Source organism: Mytilus trossulus, unplaced genomic scaffold (genome assembly GCF_036588685.1).
Source record: "Mytilus trossulus isolate FHL-02 unplaced genomic scaffold, PNRI_Mtr1.1.1.hap1 h1tg000085l___fragment_1__unscaffolded, whole genome shotgun sequence".
Classification (NCBI taxonomy): Eukaryota; Metazoa; Mollusca; class Bivalvia; order Mytilida; family Mytilidae; genus Mytilus; species Mytilus trossulus.
In genome coordinates, this window is record NW_026963295.1 from 4,794,838 (window position 1) to 4,815,892 (window position 21,055).

At 30.8% G+C, this 21,055-nt stretch overlaps 1 protein-coding gene across 1 annotated transcript; it reads right to left on the reverse strand.

Moving 5' to 3' along the window:
• Nucleotides 1-1,369: 1,369 nt before the first annotated feature.
• On the reverse strand, nt 1,370-7,406 carry LOC134699811 (uncharacterized). The gene is made up of 5 exons (XM_063561226.1): nt 6,842-7,406; nt 6,438-6,468; nt 4,982-5,250; nt 4,186-4,213; nt 1,370-1,823 (listed from the first exon to the last, which is right to left on the reverse strand). The coding sequence occupies exons 1-5, from the start codon at nt 7,391-7,393 to the stop codon at nt 1,510-1,512; spliced, it is 1,194 nt and encodes a 397-aa protein (XP_063417296.1). The 5' UTR covers nt 7,394-7,406; the 3' UTR covers nt 1,370-1,509.
• Nucleotides 7,407-21,055: the final 13,649 nt, after the last annotated feature.

The window sequence follows — 21,055 nt, forward strand, 5'->3', positions numbered from 1 at the left end:
GAGTTACTTGTGTTTGACATCATATTGCAATTAAACTCACCACAAAAGAAAATTGGTAAATTACAATCAAGTGCTTTATAAACGGACTCACTTAAAAAGTCGTATATACTAGAATTTGAGTTTGGGGGCCGGTACAAAACACCAAATAATCTTTTTTCATTACTACAATTCCTCACGTCAACCCAAAGTAATTCAAGATTGCTTACAAATATGTCATTCCGTATAATAAAATGTAGACCATTTTTCACATAAATGGTCACAACTCCATCATGTCTATTTCTATCTTACCTAATAGGTTTATGAAATCCATTTAATTTAATTTGGTCATCAGTAATTGACTTGTCAAGATGAGAATCGGATATACAGATACTGTCATACTCATATAGTCATTGTTAATGTTAACTAACTTAGTAAGTAAACTACACACATTATTGTGTACTATTTTAAAATTCTTTTTGTTACTCTGATCTGACCCTTGATTTTTCTCAATTCCAGCAACCAGTAACAAAAACTATAATACTACTGAGGATAAATTTTTTTTTAATGATTATAGGGAGGATTATGTTGTGATTAATATCATAGTTTACAAAACAGATTAATGTTAAAAACATTGATCAGTTAAAACTATCAAAACTTATAATTAATATATAATGAAACATGAGCACATGATGTACACTTTGGACAGACCTTTGAAATCAAAAGATGACATATGAATCGATAAACATGACACTCAAAACTAGACGGGATAAAGTACAAAACAAAACATATATGTACATAACATATATACAAAAGGAAAACATTGATAAATAACAGATGGTAACAGTATCAATTATCACTTAACTTATCTACTTAAGGGAGTTGGCTTCTCAGATTCAAAATAATTAACTTTTCAAAACACTGGCATATATTGATAGGGGATATTTAAAGGAATCAAAAGAGCAAACAAGTATTTAGGTCACTGTGCTTGTTTTCGAGATATTAGCCATTGAAATTTTGGCCAGAAAATGTTCTCTTTTGACTTTTCATAGCTTGATCATTGACACGTGTTAGTCTTCAAAAACTATAAAAAAAAATAATTAAAATTTTATAAGACCTTACTAGACAATGTAAAAGAATTATAAAAAAAATGGGGGTCTCCGGGCAAAATTTGTCAAGGCATTCAAATAGATAAAACTACAGAATTCCGAAAATCTAACCAAAATTCAAAAACATGACAAGCGAGCTTCCTTAATGTAAAATCAAATTTAAATTATTATGTTTAGAGATATTTTTTTTGTTAACAATATTTTGATAAAATAAATTGAATTGAATTAAACAACAGATATAGAGATGTTGTAACTTAACCAGTGTACATTTAACCTATTACAAACATTGAAGACGTGACATTAACGCAAAGTACCGAAAACGAACAAAAAATCATACGGAGTGTATATACTACACAATTTGTACTTTCTTTAAGTTGAAGAATTGATAGAAACAGGGCAAATTACAACTGGCATGGTTGCAAAGTTATAACAGGTCTGATAATGTGTTTTCAACAATTTGTATATGTTTGCCAATGTTACTAAATGCCTGTGCAATTTTACGCAAAGTTGGCTTAAGACTGTGCATCTTACAAAATTTGGTTTTCCATTCTTCTAAAATATCTTTGTTAAGCTTCACCAAATCTCTTTCAATTGTGTGCCTGTACATTATCTGTTCCCACGTCTTAAATTCCATTTCTAGTTCGATAAGAAACTGAAGAGAGTTGTTCCCAATTAATGGAGCTAATCTGTCAATGTGTTCTTCTGTAGGTACCAGATCCCACTTCTCGGGTTCAGTATCTATATTTTGAAAAAAATGGAAGTTTTGTTTTTCATTTAAAACAGTTTTCAATATAGTTAGTTCCAGTATACATCGCCAATTTAATGAAAAATATATTTTAAAACAACAACAGCTGGAGCGTAATTTTTAATTTTGTATATTTCAGTGAATTTCATAAGCTATAAAAAAAAAAGTTGTATAGTTAACCCTGGTATTTTAAATGAAATGTTGCCTTGATTAATGCATTCATGTAGCATAAAGGTGTTTGCTTATAGATATAGGAAGATGTGGTGTGAGTGCCAATGAGACAACTCTCCATCCAAACAACAATTCAAAAAATTAAACCATTATAGGTTAAAGTACGGCCTTCAACACGGAGCCTTGGCTCACACCGAACAACAAGCTATAAAGGGCCCCAAAATAACTAGTGTAAAACCATTCAAACGGGAAAACCAACGGTCTAATCTATATAAACAAAACGAGAAACGAGAAACACGTATATATTACATAAACAAACGACAACTACTGTAATCAGATTCCTGACTTAGGACAGGTGCAAACATTTGCAGCGGGATTAAACGTTTTAATGGGCCCAAACCTTCTCCCTTTTTCTTTGCTTAGTTTACTATACGTCAACATTTCCTGTTAACGTAGTATAACCAATTTGTCTCAAAATATGCTAATGTTAGCATGCGCAATAAACTACACCTATTTTGATCTACTGTTTCACAATCCAAAGTGGCAGTATACAAGTAATCTACTTTGAGATTACACTTTGAGAAAAAAATAGAAGTAGACACATACAATATATAGTTAACACTTCGCCATACAGTAGTTTATGGCATACCATTTTCGAGTCTATATTGCAAAGCACATTTCACCAAACTTTTCAAGCAAAAACATTCCTGTTTTCAACAATATATGTTGGAATTATTTCTAAAAATTATTGATGTTATTTTAATTTGAATGATGAAAAATTACTACCATAATAATTAATTTAGATATAGTTTCGGAATATGAATTGTAAAAACGTATTAGATAGTATTCTTATTCATTTACTAGAAAAAATATAAACAAGTCTTAATTGAAAACAACATACAAAAATGACTGCTTTTGATAAAAACAGATATTTTTATTCGAGTGCATGCAAAACAAAATTTTCCAGAGGTTTTTTAGCACATACAGCACAAAAAACATTTTCCACAAGACCAAACAGTGAAAACGGTACATTTGTGTGTATACAAAAAAATGTGGTCTTTTTTTATAAGTTTCCTGTTAACAAAAGTTTGAATTTTTCGAAATACTAAGGATTTTCTTATTCCAGGCATATATTTCCTTGGCCGTATTTGGCACAGCTTTTCGAATTTTGGATCCTAAATGCTCTTCAACTTTGAAATTGTTAGGTTTATAAAATATTTTGATATGAACGTCACTGATGAGTCTTATGGAGACGAAACGCGCGTCTGGCGTTCTAAATTACAACCTGGTACCTTTGATGACTATATTTTAACATAACGCACTTGACTGTCATCATGGTCATTGGCGATTGCCAAATAAAATGATCACAAGGAGTAACACAATGGTATTGTAAATGCATTGTGCATATTTGATTTAGAAGATTAATTCGTTACCTAGTACAGTGGAAAATTCAGTAAATAAATATACGCAAGTAGTGACAGCACATATAGTGTAAAGCCTTCAATATAACAACAAAATCCTTTGGTCGACAGCATAATAGATGATGTGTGTATTAAATATTCTTTAAACAAATACAACAATCGTTAAAGGTACCTATTTAATGCACCTATAAAAATTACTACAGGGCTGAATGAATTTGAATCTATAGTGTTGGTTCATAGTGCAACGCGAATGCCCCGAAATTCCCGGATAACCCTTTGTATTATCAATAAATGGCGATACTTTGATGAATTATATAAAACAAGTTCTGATTTATGAAGGTATACATTTTTAAAATTAAAATCAATAGATTTGCGTCGAGGTCAACTATAGATATACTATAGGGATGTTCACCTATAAAAAAAACTATACATGTATGTGTATATTATACTGGATAAAAGTATTATCGTTTAACATGCATCTTGATTTGTACATTAACAGGGTTTAAATGACCCCTTTACCATGTGAATAAAACAATCAGAATTTTACTTAAAATATAATATTACTGGTATATGGGCTTCATGGAGGATATGGGTTCATATAACCTGCCTCTTGCTTTTAAAGATGGCAAATAGTGCTGTAACTTAAATAACATGTGTTTACATGTTATAAGTATACTATCAACTCTGTTGAATAAAACACACAAAGGAATATTGTATAGAACGATGTCCTTTTTACTACATTAACATTCTAAACATGACTTACCAAAATCAATATAAACTCCTTTCACAAGCTGCAAAATGAGGATTAATATCTTAATCATGTCATTCGTTCTTATACAATGCAAAGTTGGATATCAAATCAATTCAAACATCGTTATTATTTTTAAAGACCAACCAAAACATTGAAATGTATAAATTTGATGCAACTGTCATAAACGTGTGAGGTTTAGCACTATGAAACCAGTTCAATCTACCATTTTCTACATGAACCAAGCCCGGAATATGACAGTTATTGTCCATTCGTTTGTCGTGTTTTGTCGTTTGATTTTCCATTTGATTAGGGAATTGCCGATTGAATTTTCCTCGTAGTTCAGTATATTTGTGATTTTATTTTACGTTGATTGTATTTAGATGAAAGTAATGAGCAGTAAGACGGATAAAGGATTTCTCGACAATGTATAATGTTAACTTTTAAATCACTAGATCTTTGAAAGCTTGCATGACATTTGCCAAGTTATATTCATGTCTGCATTTAAGTTTTACAAAATAGCGTAGTCACAACACAGGTCAGACAACCATTACAACACTATTATGACCATGGGTCTGGTGTTGTGTTCGTTTTGTTTTTGCATCAATACGTCAGCTTGGAGCTTTGGCAATGTATTCCCTCCACGAATTGTTATACGACATTATTAAAACAAGTAGTATTTTCTGCTTACTAACCATGTATGTAGTCTAATGAAATTTAACTATTGATTCAATTTAAATATCAAATATCAATTCAAGCTTGAATGAGTTAAGATATATACTTTGTGTGTGATTGATTGACCAATGTATACCTTGCAAAGTCTATGGATATTCCCAAATTTGCCAGCTTCACATGCGTCTCTGATATTTCTAAATGTCAATGCAAATCTATCCCGACATTTTTTGAATACTTCAAATTTCCACGTCTCTGAATCCTCAGTGCGTGAAAGGTTGTCAAAATCAGCTGACGTTAATCCTAACTGTAGTGCTAGTTCTTGAGTTTCATTTCTATTGTAAACTAATGATAAGCGTCGTAAGTGAAGATCTGATGGCCGTTCTTTCAAAAACTCGTCATTTGTAACTGTTATATAAAAAAGGCTTATACTTAGGGACGACATTAACAGCTTAATGTAGGATAAAAATCTTAATCTGCATAGTCTAATCACTGAAGCCCATCCCCCACCCCACCACCCCATCCTTCTTAACTTAATTTGGAAAAAAATGATTCACCTGAAGAACTATATGAAAAATCGATTTCAAATTAACAAAACTTGCAGCATTGTTAAACCCAACCCCCACACAACACAATTTGATTTAAGTTCTTTTAATCCAACATCGATCTTTTGATGTCGTTCCTTATATGCATAATGCAATTGACCTTTCTACTTTTCAAGTACATATTACAAGAATACTTGTTTAACATAGGTAATTACGGTGGACAGCTGTATAATCATATATCGTATTAGCATAATTTGTAAATTTGGTTCTTCAAGAGTATCGGTATGTCCAAATGGTACTACAACTTTTTCATTCAATTACATTTATTAAGGCTAATTTTTTATTGAAACAGTCTGTTATTATGTTATTTCGTATTTGATCTATAAATGAAATTTTGAAATAAAAACATTTAAGAAACTATGTCAAATTCATAATTTTACTTATCACAAAGCACATTACAACTTCAATTAAATATTAATTATTACTATAATTTTCACTGTTATTTATATATAAGTAAGATATGAGGGTCATACAAATTTAACCTTGAATCTCATCCAAATTTTCTTAATTTTCGGAACACGTTTTAGAAATTTATATGTGACGTTATTTTGGGCGTTGCATTGATTATGGCTAACAGGGCTGTGTTTTTGTATTTTTTTCGTTTATTTATTCTATAGCTAGTCACAACTTAAGTTTAATCATGTATATCTATTATATAGTCATTTTTATAAAATTACTGTTTGCAAAACTATGTATTATTCTTGTTAATAATGATGTTTTGTCCCAGGCGGATAATCCTGGCCTCACAACTTTTTTGAAATTTTGGTCCTCGGCGATCTTCAAAAACGATTCGTGAGATTTGTAAACAGAACTAAAAATGTTGCAACACAGACATCAGGGAAAGGATGTATAAGAAGGATATTCATTTTTTAACATTTAGAAAACCATTGAGTTAGAATATTACAAAACTTAAAATTTAAGCGCAAATTACGTGAAAAATTAAAAAAGAACATCAACTTGTTGTTTTAAAAAAAAATCAGAATACAATACCTGGACACCCTGGTTCACATCTGTCTTCATCCTGATAAAAATAGAGAAAACAAATATGTATTTCTGGATCGCATACTGGAATAACACAAATCTTTATTTTATTTTAATTTATTATTTGTATATCTCAAAAAATTACATGATTAAATTTATAGGCATAAATCAAGGAATGCATACATAACTTTATATGTAAGAATCGTTAAGAATTTAATCCTAAGTTTACACTGGCTGGTGTTTTACGATTTATCCAATTATCCGTGCATTCTTTTAGGACTTGACTTAATATTGCTTACCATCGTTATTTTGTGTCATAAAACAATGTCTTATAAATTTATTTACAAAATGAAATCAATAATCAGATTAATTTTTGTTTTCGGTTTCTAAAGCACTTATGATATGATTGTTACCTTTCCTGGTATCCACGATTTTATCGTGTGTATGTTGTGCTCAATGCCATGAGTAGGACAGTTCCATATTTTGCCTTCTTGAGCAAGACTGTTGAATGGTAAGATGCATGGCTTATCTGGTGATTTACAACATACATTTGCTACAAACGATGCATCACTGGAATGGCTCTGATCGCCACTTGTTCTAATATACAGCTGACTTATTTTCTCTAAGGCTGATGTTAAACATTCATTGATACTGGAAGCAAGATCCCTCCTTATGACTGCGTTTGTTCTTGCATGAACAAGACGGACCGTTATCTTGTCATCTTCACAAAGAATATACATATCCAAGGAAGGATCAATAGTGAACACTCCCGACCTGTGGAACAGCATTTCCCTATTGATCTCTCCGTATCTCTTCACCGACCAAACAGATAAGCAGTAACTTATAAATCTGAAGGATAATGCAGGAGGTATCATCATTGATGTCGATTGAAAAGCTATGGCAATATTTCGTTGTGTGATGTCGGCTGCATGAAGGTATCCGGAATCATCACTAGCTCGTACCATACTTGCAACATAGTAAAAGCCAGCAGATATACGCGTTCTGTTAGCATCGTATCTTTTTGGCTCTACCAATATATCCAGATGGGTCATGACATTTAATAAGTAATCTTTGTCTTTGTGAAATTTTTCATATTTCTTCCTCTTCCAAACGTCATGTATTGCGTGTTTGTATACCACTCCTTTTGTTCCCATCTCATCCCATATGTCTTCTCTTTTTCTGTCTCCTTTACAGAAGCGCCTGTCTGTTACAATTGATTTGAATGCATCGATGAGAAGGGTCGGAGACAGAATAATACGGTCGTTCAATTTAGGTTCATCAAAGTATAATAACTTGCCAATTGAATGTTGAAACTTTAGAAATACCTTCAACTCATCATCTGACAGAGGTCTAATAGGCTGCAATACATTTATTTTCTTTAGATGCTCTAGGGTAATCAGAGGAATGTTGCGTCTGATCAGCGATGCGAATTCTAACTCTAAAGGTATAAAGCATTTTGGAAGAAGTTCACCCCAGTTTGGTTGCCTCTCGGATTCTTTGATGATTGTTTTCTGTATCGTTCCCATTTCTGTGTCATTTTTGTCTCTAGCGTTGACAAATATTTTATCATCAATCACCAAATGTTGTCCTAATGGCGTTTGTTGAAACATTTTGTTGATTTCTGCAAATATGGCATGCCGTCTTTCTTCAACCTCGTGCTAAAAAAAAATATGTACGCCTACGTTTATATCTGAAAATAATTACCAGCTCAGGAAATAATCATTTTCAGTAATACATTTTACATGTATATGATATAAGATACTTATAGATATACAATCGCTTGAAAAGTGGGATTTGAAATGGAAATAATGATATGATTTGTAAAAAAGAAAAAAGGAAAATACAGAATAGTTACCCACATTTAGTGCGTTATTTGTCAGTACAGAAACACTATATACAACGTACTACGAAAATAAGATGTACATGCAGATGTCTAAAACCCTAAAAAGTACAGAAAACACTATTTGGTCTTGATTAATTATGAAAAAAAAGATGTGTTATGATTGCCAAAGATATAACTCTCCACAAGAGACAAAATCACACAGAAATTAGGAACTATAGGTCACTGTATGGCCCTCAACAATGAGTAAAGCCCATACTGCATAGTCAGCTATAAAAGGACAAAAAATGACAATGTAAAACAATTCGAACGAGAAAACTAACGGCTTAATTTATGTACAAAAATGAACGAAAAACAGTAACGTAACACATAAACTAACGACAACCACTGAATTAAAGGCTCATGACTTGGTACAGACACATATGCACATAATGTGGCGGGGATAAACATGTTAGCGATATCCAAACCGTCCCCTTACTTGGGATAGTGGTGTAACAGTACAACATAAGAACGAACTTTAAAATTAGTCAACTAATCAGATGGATCAACATACAAATACTAGAAAAACAAGTGGACGTTACCAGGAATTTGTACATTCCAACACCAAAAAGACACTACAGGTTTAAGAGAACAAGCAGTTACTGACAGCTGGTTCAAAGCCACTAACAACTTATACAAATAATCATGCATCTAAGAATAAATTATTAATCAGTACATCTCCAACAACCAATGAATTTGTTGAAAAGACGTCAAAAATAGTCAAAGAAAAATATAATCATATGCAATGCCAAGTTACAGTAGTCGGTTTCACAAACAAAATACCTATACGATTGATCGTAATAAGACTGAATAGTTGATGACTTACGGTCAATCTTAATCGTAAGAATTTTTTTGTATAAAATCGAATGCTGATATTGACAGATATGCGTATGTGTATGTTACACTGTTTGCATTTAATTTTTAATGATAACAACCAATTAAAACAATATTCAATTATCTAATTGCAGTGTTGAATGGGTAACCTTTAAGAATACGTTTATTTATTTAACGGATCAATAAGTTTACCTTATCTGGTCACATTACATAATTATGAACTATATAACAAATAATATATTATGAAAAAAAAACGGAATTTCAGATTAGAAAACAAACAAATTGCATGTTATTGATCAAAAATAGAAATAAGACTGATTTTGTAGTAATGTTAAGGTAGTTCTCCATTATTTTTCAACGATTCTATCGCAATTTTGTCGTCATTGTAGTCGTTTCTATTGGTTGTCATCACATTTATTCAAATTATCAACGTCATTTCAAAGCGTGAAAAGGAATCAACCAAAACAAACACGTGGGTGTCAGCTTTTACGAGGTTTTCACATGATTGTATGATGTTCCTGACGGAAACATGACTCGAGTATCCAACTGTTAGTACAAAGCACTTATTTTTGTTTTCATACGATGTGCTTAATTCGCGAGACGATAGGTATTGTTTTCTTTCTATACAAAGAAGGAGGAGGTGTTTTCGAATTCCATGTTCATTTTATAATCTGACCGCGTGATCCCTATAAAGTGTTCGTTTTTTAAGTCGAAAATAAATATTGATTCGGGCATATAACACTTTTTGTAGAATTCTTTATTTACTTACAATTAATTGCCATTTGATTCATTTTCAGAAACAAATCAATTGATATAAATTTACAGATTGTCAATCGGACTGGCAGGTATCTTGAGACAAACATGAATTAGTATTTATTTCATTGATACTTTATTTCATGGAAAATTGTATATAAATAAAAATGTAGGGGTCTTTTTCAAATGAAAACTTATAAATTATCAATTTTAAATAATGATGTATTAAAAACATATTTTAACTTTGAATATATTGAGAGTTCAAATATATTGTATAATAAACTTAATTGATTATAAATCTTAGTCAACATTTTTTCATCCAAGAGAATGTGGAGGATACATAGTTACACTTTTTCATAAATATGTCATTTAGTTCTGTATAATCATCCAGTACCAGGCTATATATGTGTAAGTGTGTGCTCATTATATAAATGTAGATATCTAGCATGTACAAAGTATTCATAGTTTTAGCAAAAATGTGTTTTTCTCCTTTATCATATTATAGAATGAATAGGAACATATATATGAAAAAGGTGTCAACATTGTAATAAACAATATATATACTAGATGTTTAATTTGATTGATCAAGATTAATTGGATAAATTATCTTATTGAATTTTGTCATAAAACGTTTTTTTGTCTCTATTTTTAAACTCTATTTAAGTATATAACAACAATATAATTGTAAAAACCGTGTATCATTTGTATTGATGGAAATTGTCTGGTTCACTATAATTTACTTACAGCTTTTACCTGATCTTTGTGCGTTAAAACAACCATAATTTTGGGAAATCCTTGATTACTTCCCTTGCAGTATGTTACAATCGTGTTGACCCAGAATAGCAAATAATCTGTACGAACACACAGCAAAAGGAAATACAAAGACACATTGATGGACACACATATTAAAGAAAATATACATATACATTATCTGTGAAATGTATCGTTTAATAAATATATTCAAACGTTTACAATGATGGATTGAAGTTTTAACATGTTTATAAGTTTAAAATTCGACAACAACAAGTAGTTATATTTAAATATATGACTCTAAAGAGCAATGGTACCCTAAAGTGCGATGGCAACCGACTCTAAAGGGACATGTTTTTTTTAAATGCGATTAAAAAGATGCATTAGTGCAATTCTATGACACAATGGGTAGTCTCATCTTTTAAATGTTGTACACTGGTCATTGTATAACCTTTTTTAGTTTGTTAGGCGATATGTCGAAAGCCGTATGATTATCAGTTTCATAGTTGAACGATTTGGGTAAGATGTATAGTTAAAAAAAAATTCAGGTACAGTTGTTGTCTGTTGTCCTTACAGTGTAATGATTACATTAAATTTGTTAGTATATGCGGTATTTAATGGCAATCGTTTAATGGCATATTTCAAATTTGGTGTTCGTTTATTGTTTTATATTAAAATCCCGTTGCTATTTGTCTTGTTTAAATTGTTTTAAACTGGTTGTTCTGAGGCTCTTTTTACTTAATAGAATAGTAAATAGAAGCAAATGCAGCGCGTCAAAGTTTTAACTATTACCTTAATAAATTGCAAACATTAATAAGATTAGGTCTATAGTAGTATGAGCGTTGTCTTACTCGCAAGCATAAACGTCCACTCGATTACACACCTATACATTATTTAATAGAAATAACAAACCATATTGTATTTCTTTATAGATTAATTCAATTAGACAGTAAAAAGAGGACTATAGTTGCACCCAAGCTGTTTTGAATATTATTTTTTTTCAATTTTACAAAATATTATATAATAATTTAACGTCTCTACGTAACACACAAACATGTTCCAGATTGTGATCGTTTGTTTCTCTCTTCTAATGTTTCTTGTGCAATAAAAATCCTTTATCTGGACAAGCATTCTCCTTATAATGCTGTTTAACGTTGCCAACGTCGATACTTTTGAACAAAAATGCACTCCAGCGTGTTCAAATAACTTTTTTATGACCATCGCGCTTAAGCGTTCCAAACGCACTTTAGCGTTCCCATCGAACTTTAGAAATGATTTGGAATACTATTTTGAACTATTGTATCTAAATTTACAAAATAATTGTTTAACTACATTGGTTATTGAAAAAATAATCTTTATAAATACCCCTCGCTGTTTTTTGTGCACTCTTTCCCGGCAGATACTGTTCATCCAAACAGGGGTCATCGAGTGTTCTACTTCCATCCAATACAATCATGTAAATAGCTCTGTATGTTAAAAATGTCTGATGGGTTGAATAGAAAACATCTTGCCCTCCAAAATCCCAGATAATTATAGGTGCTATCTTTTTGTTGTGCAACTGCTTTTTCCCAACTTTAGAAGACATTTTTAAAAACTTTTCTTTTGAGATTGACACTTTGACTTCTTTGACTTTTTTTGAAACCCCAAACATATTTTTCAGCCTTTTGATAACTCTAGATTTAGTGACAGTATGTATATGCATCTCACTAGTGATACCTGACTTCGCACTAGCACCATCTGAGTCACCAATGAGGTCGTCATTATTAGGCAAAGCTTCACCACTGTCTCCGTCATTTGAGAATTCAGTTGTATCGTTCTCAGTTATAACATCTTGTAGGACTTGCTTGTTCTTTTTTTCAGATTCCTCTGATCTTTTCATGTACGGTATATGTGAACCTAACTGGCTTTCTGAACTAGGACGTCGTTCTTGTATGCCTGCCTCATACTCGTCATCGTCAACGTGCACAACTAAGGTAAGACATAAATCGGATACGTAAATAATCAAAGCAAGGGAACATTTCCATACACAATAACGTATGTTTACTAGTCATGATAATATGTGCTTTTTACAATATTGAACTCTTTAGGACAGATCCTATGTTCGCTTAATCCAAGAAACATAAAATAAAAATATAATAATTGTACATATATTGATTAAGGGGACATATTGAGTTAATCTATATAAAAGTTTAAAACAATTGATTAAATAGAAACATAAAATCTAACAAAAAATCACAAAATAAATATCATTTTTTTTCTGACAGCAAAGAAGTTGCCTTCACCATTTAAAAATAACTTGGTTGCATGTGATAAACGAAAACCAACAATTGCCGCAATTCAAAATGACTATCGAAAAACAAAATATTTCAAGACTCAAAGATATTTTCTGGCATATTCCTAAGTAATAATGTATGGATTAAACATATAAATTTAGATCTGTTTGTCAGTTAAAGTTGACCCAACGAAATAAATGACAAAACTACATATACATGTGTTCAAACAAACGTTTAGTATATAACAAACCATCATGTTCTGACATTTCTCGTGTTGTATCGGAAGTCAATGTGTCCCTTGATTCACGTCTTAGGTTTTTTTTGCTTTCCGGCAATGATATCGTGTGTGCGTCGACTGATATATCTTTACTGGTTGGTGGTGTATCATCTAATTTATTTTGTTTCGTTATGTTTTCTTCTTTCAAAAGGGATCTGCTTACGAGTATTTCTTCTAAGGAGAACTCTAAAATTGATAGTAATGATAGAATCATATTAATTTGTAGGATTTAAGACAATTTTTCTAAGATTTTATCAATACTTAACCTAAGCTTAGTACACTACTAGGGTTTTGATTGGTAAATGCACGTTGTTACAAAACCTATAATCCACGAGTTAGTCGAATTTCTCTAAAAGACATATATGTTTGTATCCAAAGATATGGAAATTGAAACACCCTTCAGTACTCAGGACAACCTTCGGCTGAGCTTCGGGCTGTTAGAATATCTATACATTCGTATACATGTATACTGATATAATAGAAGATTTTTTTAGAGAAATTCGCAGACAACTTCTAATTAACCAGGGCTAAATCATTATGAAATTTCGGATATTTTTTTATAATTTTCATTTAAATAGTTTTCGAACCTTAAATCGTGTTAATGCGTTATTTCTTTTTTGTTTGTTATATAAGCATTAGCATAGAAACATCTATTTTAATTGTTTTTAGGGGGGCAAATTTGCTGAAAATCCTGGGATCCGTGCATTCATGTGTTTCGTGCATGAGTAGATCACAGTGAAGGTTACCAAAGTAGTTTCGAAAACATGATTTATCGAAGTGTAAACCAAGCGAAAAAATCCAATTGACCAAACCAAGCCATGTATTGATATGTATGCAAATAGTTTCAGAAATATAATAGTATAAACTTTGTCAAGCATATATAAACCAACCACAACTTACATTTACCACTTTCATTAGGATTGTTTTAAATATTAATGTCCAGCTATTATAACCAAGATACGTCATGTTATCAGAAAAGAATAATATGTTTGATGTTTCTTTTAGGATCAATTTATATTTTAGCACAACGGATTCTTTCTCAAGATGTATATTCATTCATTGCACACACATCTTGTAGAATCAGCCACATCAATTATCATATGATAATTCATTAGTTAGAATATATAATCTTCATCATCTGAGATATCAAGTGAGATATTTAACTCAAAATTCATAATGACTGTTAAATAAGGTTGTATATGATCAAATGATTCATGTTAATTAAGGTAATGTTTGTGTACATAGGGAGATAACTCGAATTTAAATAATGGAAAAAAAGAGGGATCTGTCATTTTGCATTGCTTAGATCAACTAATGTTCGGTTACTACATTATCATCGAAAATGAAACAAAAACTACATTAAAAATGCTGTTTGGTGTGATTTAAATACGTGACCGACAATATATTTTGGAAGTATAACTAATTTTATTAATGCATATTGTGTTTAATACTCTAATCATTAAACGAATTATATAAATGTGTACCAATTTTCATTTAAATTTGGCTTTAAGGTGCGTTCGATAACATGATTTAAACTACATGTAAACATTAAGTTTTATCAATGGGAACGTAATTGTGTTTTGTTTACTTGTGATATACACTAACACAGTCTAAGTGTTTGATAAAGGATCTGAAATCGAAAAATGTTATATATTTACAACAACATAAAAAAATCAATGGATTGATTTACGTACAACATAAATAAGATATGATAACCGAAAATATGGAAACCTTTTAGGAACAATATATCGGAACGACTAATATACTACATTTATCTGTGACCCTATTTTTGATAGACAAGACGGATTTCAAAACTAAAAATCTACATAAAAATTTGGAATTATAAATAAAAATTTAGAGGGTGCATTATCTTTATTTGATTGTTATATTTCATTTTATATATTTAATCGGAATAGTTATCATGTAAATAATGTGTACAGTAAGTTATAACATTTTAATACAATTCCTGTATATTTTAACATGAGTTTTTGTTTACATTATCATCATCAGGTGTTCACTTACGAAAGTCCTTATCCAAAAATCCGTAATTACTGAAGGCTGTAAAATTGCTCAAGTCATCCCCGATGTTTAAAACACAACTTCAAAGACGGGCATACTTAACAAATTATAAAAAAATGCACATAAAGAACATTATTGTTCAATAATTGAAATAAAAGAATAAATTGTAGCGAGGCAAGATAATTGTCGAACATACTGAAAAAAAGTTGTCTGTACCTACCATAAGAAAATATTCTACTCATATGTAATAGAAATTGGTTTATTGGGGATTCAAGCTACAAAGTTTTTGCAATGTACATTGAATTCCAGATATTTTGAGAGTCATTTCGTTTCAAGCGTCATGTTAAAAAACCCAGCTTTTATATTGACCATTTCAAAATAAAGTAGTCATTTTAAAGAAAGTGTTTTTAACAAATAAAGCAATAAGTTTTAATAGAGGCTGAATCAGTGTGACACTTATAGAAAGGAAGGTACATTTGTGTATTGCTTTAATTGTAACTGAACGATGGTAATGCTCTATAGCCTAAATGTATATCTTCGAACATCAAGGTTTGAATGCTTTTATATTATTTTAGTGAATTATGTCATGTTATTCTGTCTAAACAAATGGTTTAAAATTATATATACACTATGGTGATGCCTTTGCTAGAGAAAGCAGAAAGAGTATGTGTCCATCTTGATAAAGAAGAAGACCATCGAAAAATGTAGTTATGCAATAATCATGCAAATGGTTTGGCTCCAAGGCAATACTTGATCAGCATGATCAGTCATAGCCTTTTTTTGTGAAATTTTGCAACAATTGTAATACATAGTTAACGTTACAGGCTTTATTGGATTGCATATCATATTATTGCCTCGATTTATTGTTATAGCATTTCAACGGCAACACTGAGAAAAAAAAACAATTATGTATAGATAATACACTAGACATAAATTGGCTATGTAAATAGACAAAACACAACCATGATGTATTACGTTAATATTGTCAAACAGGATTCAACTATAGAGACAGTTAAAATACGTCCGTATATTTCATGTCCTGCGTTTGTATTATAAGTTTAAGTTTTACCTTGAAGTCCACCAAGCCAATTCTTAAATTCACGGTCCATATATGAAAGACCATTGTATAATTCTATCCCATCGGTTGAAATCCTGACTCTCCTAGGCTGTTTTCCGACAAGATATCTCGCTAAAGTTGTCTTCCCAGTGCCCTGTTCACCAGCTAACATAAGTCTTGACTCAAAGTGAGGATAACTTTCTTCTTTCAATAGACTAGAGAAGACCTGAGCTGATTTCTTATCAAATTTTTTAACTTCAATTGGAAGACCTAAATTTCAATTATTTAAATGTCAGCTTTATATAAAAATTTTTTTTACAAATCTGCACATGTACATTCAATAACTTTTAAAAGATATGTAGACCTGATAGATAATGGTGGTGCAGAAAGTAAGTTTGACACAAAGTAAATCATATCTATATCGTATTCATCATTACTTGTGAATCGTATATCTTGGTAACCCTGAAGCGGGACCCGGCCTATCCGTTTCTAAGATTTGATAGTTTGAAAGTGCTTGCATTGTGTACTTGATTAAATCTGACAATTTATTTGATGTGAATTATTTTGAAATTTGATGTGTAACCAATTCTCGGGGGGTAATTTTGCTCTGAAGATTTTTTATATAAAATCTTTTTTTGAAAATTGTGAAATCAATAACAAGGATCTTGTATTTGATGAAATAATGACAAGAAAAATATGTGCTAGCGACACTTCACTTAACTAAAGGATTCCGAATGTCTAACAAGAGTAAACAACAAAAACTGTGAAAATTTGTAAAACTTTCATAGAAAACAAACTAATTAAATACGTAGTTTGTAATGGTATGTTACCACAGTAATCCATGATTTGTGATATAATTTCATTATCTGAATTATGTTTACTGCACTAGGAAATTAACATTCATATTATTTCAATTCACTACATGAAGGGTGAAGTATTGTTCCTTTTTTGCTCTTTTCTTTGCCAGCCTTGAATTTGGCTTATATTATAACAAATCTTACTTCAAATATATTTGTTGGATTAAAATTACTTCTATTGTATTCCATTTTCTTTTACAATAAGCTGCTTTATTGAAATTTATGAATTATAAGGAGTAAATGATATGATTTTGATAATGTTTAGTAGGTACAAAAGCGAACTAACGAAGGTTTGTTATCTTGAAAAGTAAGTGGCGACGTGCATGCTTTATGTATATGTTAATAACTTATCTATCCACATCTTGGTATACATGATAATTATATTAACACTACTATTATTCTTTATTCACTTTCAAAGCTAAACCTAAGATAGTTACAAAATGTGTTTTTTTCAAAGTTAAAAGCTTTTAAAAGAGGGACAAAAGATACCAAAGGGACAGTCAAACTCATAGATCTAAAACAAACTGACAACGCCATGGCTAAAAATGAAAAAGACAAACAGAAAAAACAATAGTACACATGACACAACATAGATTTAAGATTAGCGAAACATAGTATTGCTTCTTTTTGCATATATTTGTTCAAATGACAACGTTTAATAGGTTTAATGATACTGTCTTATATTTCGTTATCACCAAAAGTAGCCTAGGGTTTTCAAATTTGCAACCCGACAATCAGCAAGATTGATGAGATATGAGCATCTATAAGAATATGTTCACTGAATTGTATTTCATGTGAATTTATTTACTAATTTCTTGGAATCATAAAAAAAGTTATCATTTAAACACTTGGGAAATCATGTAGTATTGGTTTTCTTTTTATTAATAACAGAGAACAAATGTTCAACACAAACAAGTATACTAATGCTCAACAGAATTAAGTAAAAGATGTTATATGTCTTAATCAACAGAAGCATACTAATAAGAGTTGTCCACATTCTTTAATTCGATCTTACAAGGTATGTTTAACAAAGATCAAGAGGTATAATGTATGAGAGTTGGGAAGTATTTTTTTAATACCCTTATTGTTGACAATGCTTTTACGATAGTGTCATCAGCTCATTCGTAAGTTTTTCGGTATTGACATGATTTAAACTGTAATTTCTTAATTTGTCCATTGATAAATTTGAAATAAGGAAACCAATGTTTCATAATCCCGATGCACATATTACATGAGTATATTTGGCTATTATTTTTCTTTCTTTTTCTTCATTTCGCTCATCAGCTGTATCGGTTCTTATAACCTTTGGCTTTTAATTACATAGCTTTTCAGCGTTTTTGATGAAGGTCTATCCGAAACACTCTTCAGATGCAGCACATTTATAAAGTGTTGATGTCAATGTGTCATTGTATTATACATAATATGCCTGCTAGATAAGTATGATACCTAAGAAAAATATTATTTAAGTCGACATTTTAGTAATCTTTTCTATCACCATCTGTTCTTTCTTCTGAATAACCAATTTAACTAAACAACCCATACGATTCATAGAGTAAGAGGTATGTGATACTCACCAGGTAAAAGAGTATTTTCATATTCCTACAAAAGAACATTCAGACAGAAATATATTTTAGTTTATTTAGATAAACACACATTTTCAATATATTTATCCTATAGTTAACGTCTATGTGTGCATATTGTTGTCGTTCGAAACAACACTACGTCTCCTTTAACTGTTGCATATGACAGATATACACATGGTCAATACTTCTAAAGCGCCTCAAACTGAGGAACTCAAAGAAGAGCATACACAAATAATTTATTTTTAGTGATGTTGGACATGTTTCAGCTTTTAACAAGTGACTGGCATTTGCCGTCTGTGCTGATTTGGGATCATATAACATAGATGTTAACAAACGGAGCTATCACATGTATGTATTGTGTAAAAGAAGGTATATCAATCTCGAAAAGTTGCATCACATTATTACAGTTGGTAAAACAATAATCAAATAAACAGACAAGCTTATTTTACAGAAATAAGTGAATTGCTATCTTTTAATGCACAGCTACAAAAAAACAAGAATCTATCCCTTTCCAAACAAATTGCTCAGCTTGTCAGCTATGAAGATACATGTACTACTTATTTCTCCTAAGAAGGTTTAAATGAATGTTGCGAAGCAACAAAGACGATGAGTCTCTCTCTATACGCAGCTCTTAATAATTAGCAAGTAGTGTTTATCGTTATTGATATAATCTACATTTTTCATAACTTTTGTAAAAAAAACTTGTGATAAAAAAACCAAAGGGATTCTTCACCAAAGGGACAGTCAAACTCATAAATCTAAAACAAACTGACAACGCCATGGCTAAAAATGAAAAAGACAAACAGAAAAACAATAGTACACATGACACAATATAGAAAACTAAAGAATAAACATCACGAATATAAGGAATGTGCTACATTATAAAAAAAACCAGAGTCTCACATCTTATCCTCAAAAATGTTTGTACCTTTTTTTTTTAATTTTATACATAGCTCTCCACCTCTTGCCCACTGACATTTTGGTTGAAAAGCAAGAATATGGTGTTCAAAGAATAATACAAGGAAATAATTGTGGGCAAGAGTATGCTGTAATACATTCTGAAAATTTTGCAAAACGAACCTTTAGCAATATTCCCCAACATTTTTGTCACATATACACCACCAATAACGCTATTGCTTACATCTTTTACAGGTTAAACAATAACATAATTTCAAATTCTATCAATATTGTATCATCAAGTTTCAGGTCTATGTTATGAGTTATAAAATCAATTCATTCAACTTACTATATGAAAACGTCTTATCTGTGAAACGAGCATTTATATATATCAAGTCTAAGATATGAATAGAGGCATTGAGAAAAATGCTGCTATAACCGCGTACCTGCAATGAATTGAACATATCTACCCAATTGTTAAACAGTTTTATGACGTCAATACACTACTTTTAAAAATATCTGTTTTTTCAAAAAAAAGGAGAAATATTTATAATTTACCTTAAATAGCTTTCTTATATCCGCCTGATATCCGCTGACCACATCTATTGCCTTTTTACCCTGATATATATATATTTTTTGTTTTAATTTTATAAAATATAACAGAAAATTAAGAGCTGCTCTAAAAACGTCTATCATTATTTCAAAATTTTCGGATATAACTTAAATGCGTTCTTACAACAACGCTTCATTGTTATTTCAATAATGGTATTATCAATTGCTGCCTTTTTTGCAGATTCATTTCAGGTAAAACCACTATTGTACTAATCTGTGATTTTTTAAAATACTAAATACTTTCTTATTCCAGGCATAGTTATCCGTATTTGGGACAGTTTTATATATAATTTTGGGTCCTAAATGCTCCTCAACTTTGTACTTGTTTGGCTTTAGAACTATTTTGATCTGAGGGTCACTGACAAAAAATGACTGATGAGTCTTATGCAGACAAAACGCGCGTCTGGCGAATTAAATAATAAGTCTGGTACCTTTGTTAACTATTTACGGTTACGATGTAGTTTTGCATTTAAAGGTTTAAACAGTGTGTTTACAAACGAAGTACAAAGTTTAGATTTATGGTGCGTTCCGTATTGAAATTAATTAATTCCCCAAAACAGTAACCAGTAAATGTACCCCGCAGCAATTGCTTGAAACTACTACTTACGGGTTCCACTTGTGAGCATCGGAAAAGACCATCTTTAGTGTGTCAATTAATTCCAAACAAACAATAATTAAACAGCAAACTAATAAGATTAGATTATCGTTGATGTTCTTTATAAATACAACAATACTGACTGAATAACTTTTGATACCAAAGGGGCCGAAAAATAACACAGATACATAGACATTTCAGAAATAATAAAACAGCAGTAACAGTAAATATAAAAGTTGAA

Coding starts and splice junctions, on each gene's coding strand:
- LOC134699811 (XM_063561226.1), bottom strand. CDS start 7,393: ATGGTACGAGCTAGTGATGATTCCGGATACCTTCATGCAGCCGACATC. Junction 5,251..6,437: donor ATGTGAACCAGGGTGTCCAG/GTATTGTATTCT, acceptor TTTATATAACAG/TTACAAATGACGAGTTTTTG. Junction 4,214..4,981: donor ATATCCATAGACTTTGCAAG/GTATACATTGGT, acceptor CTCATTTTGCAG/CTTGTGAAAGGAGTTTATAT.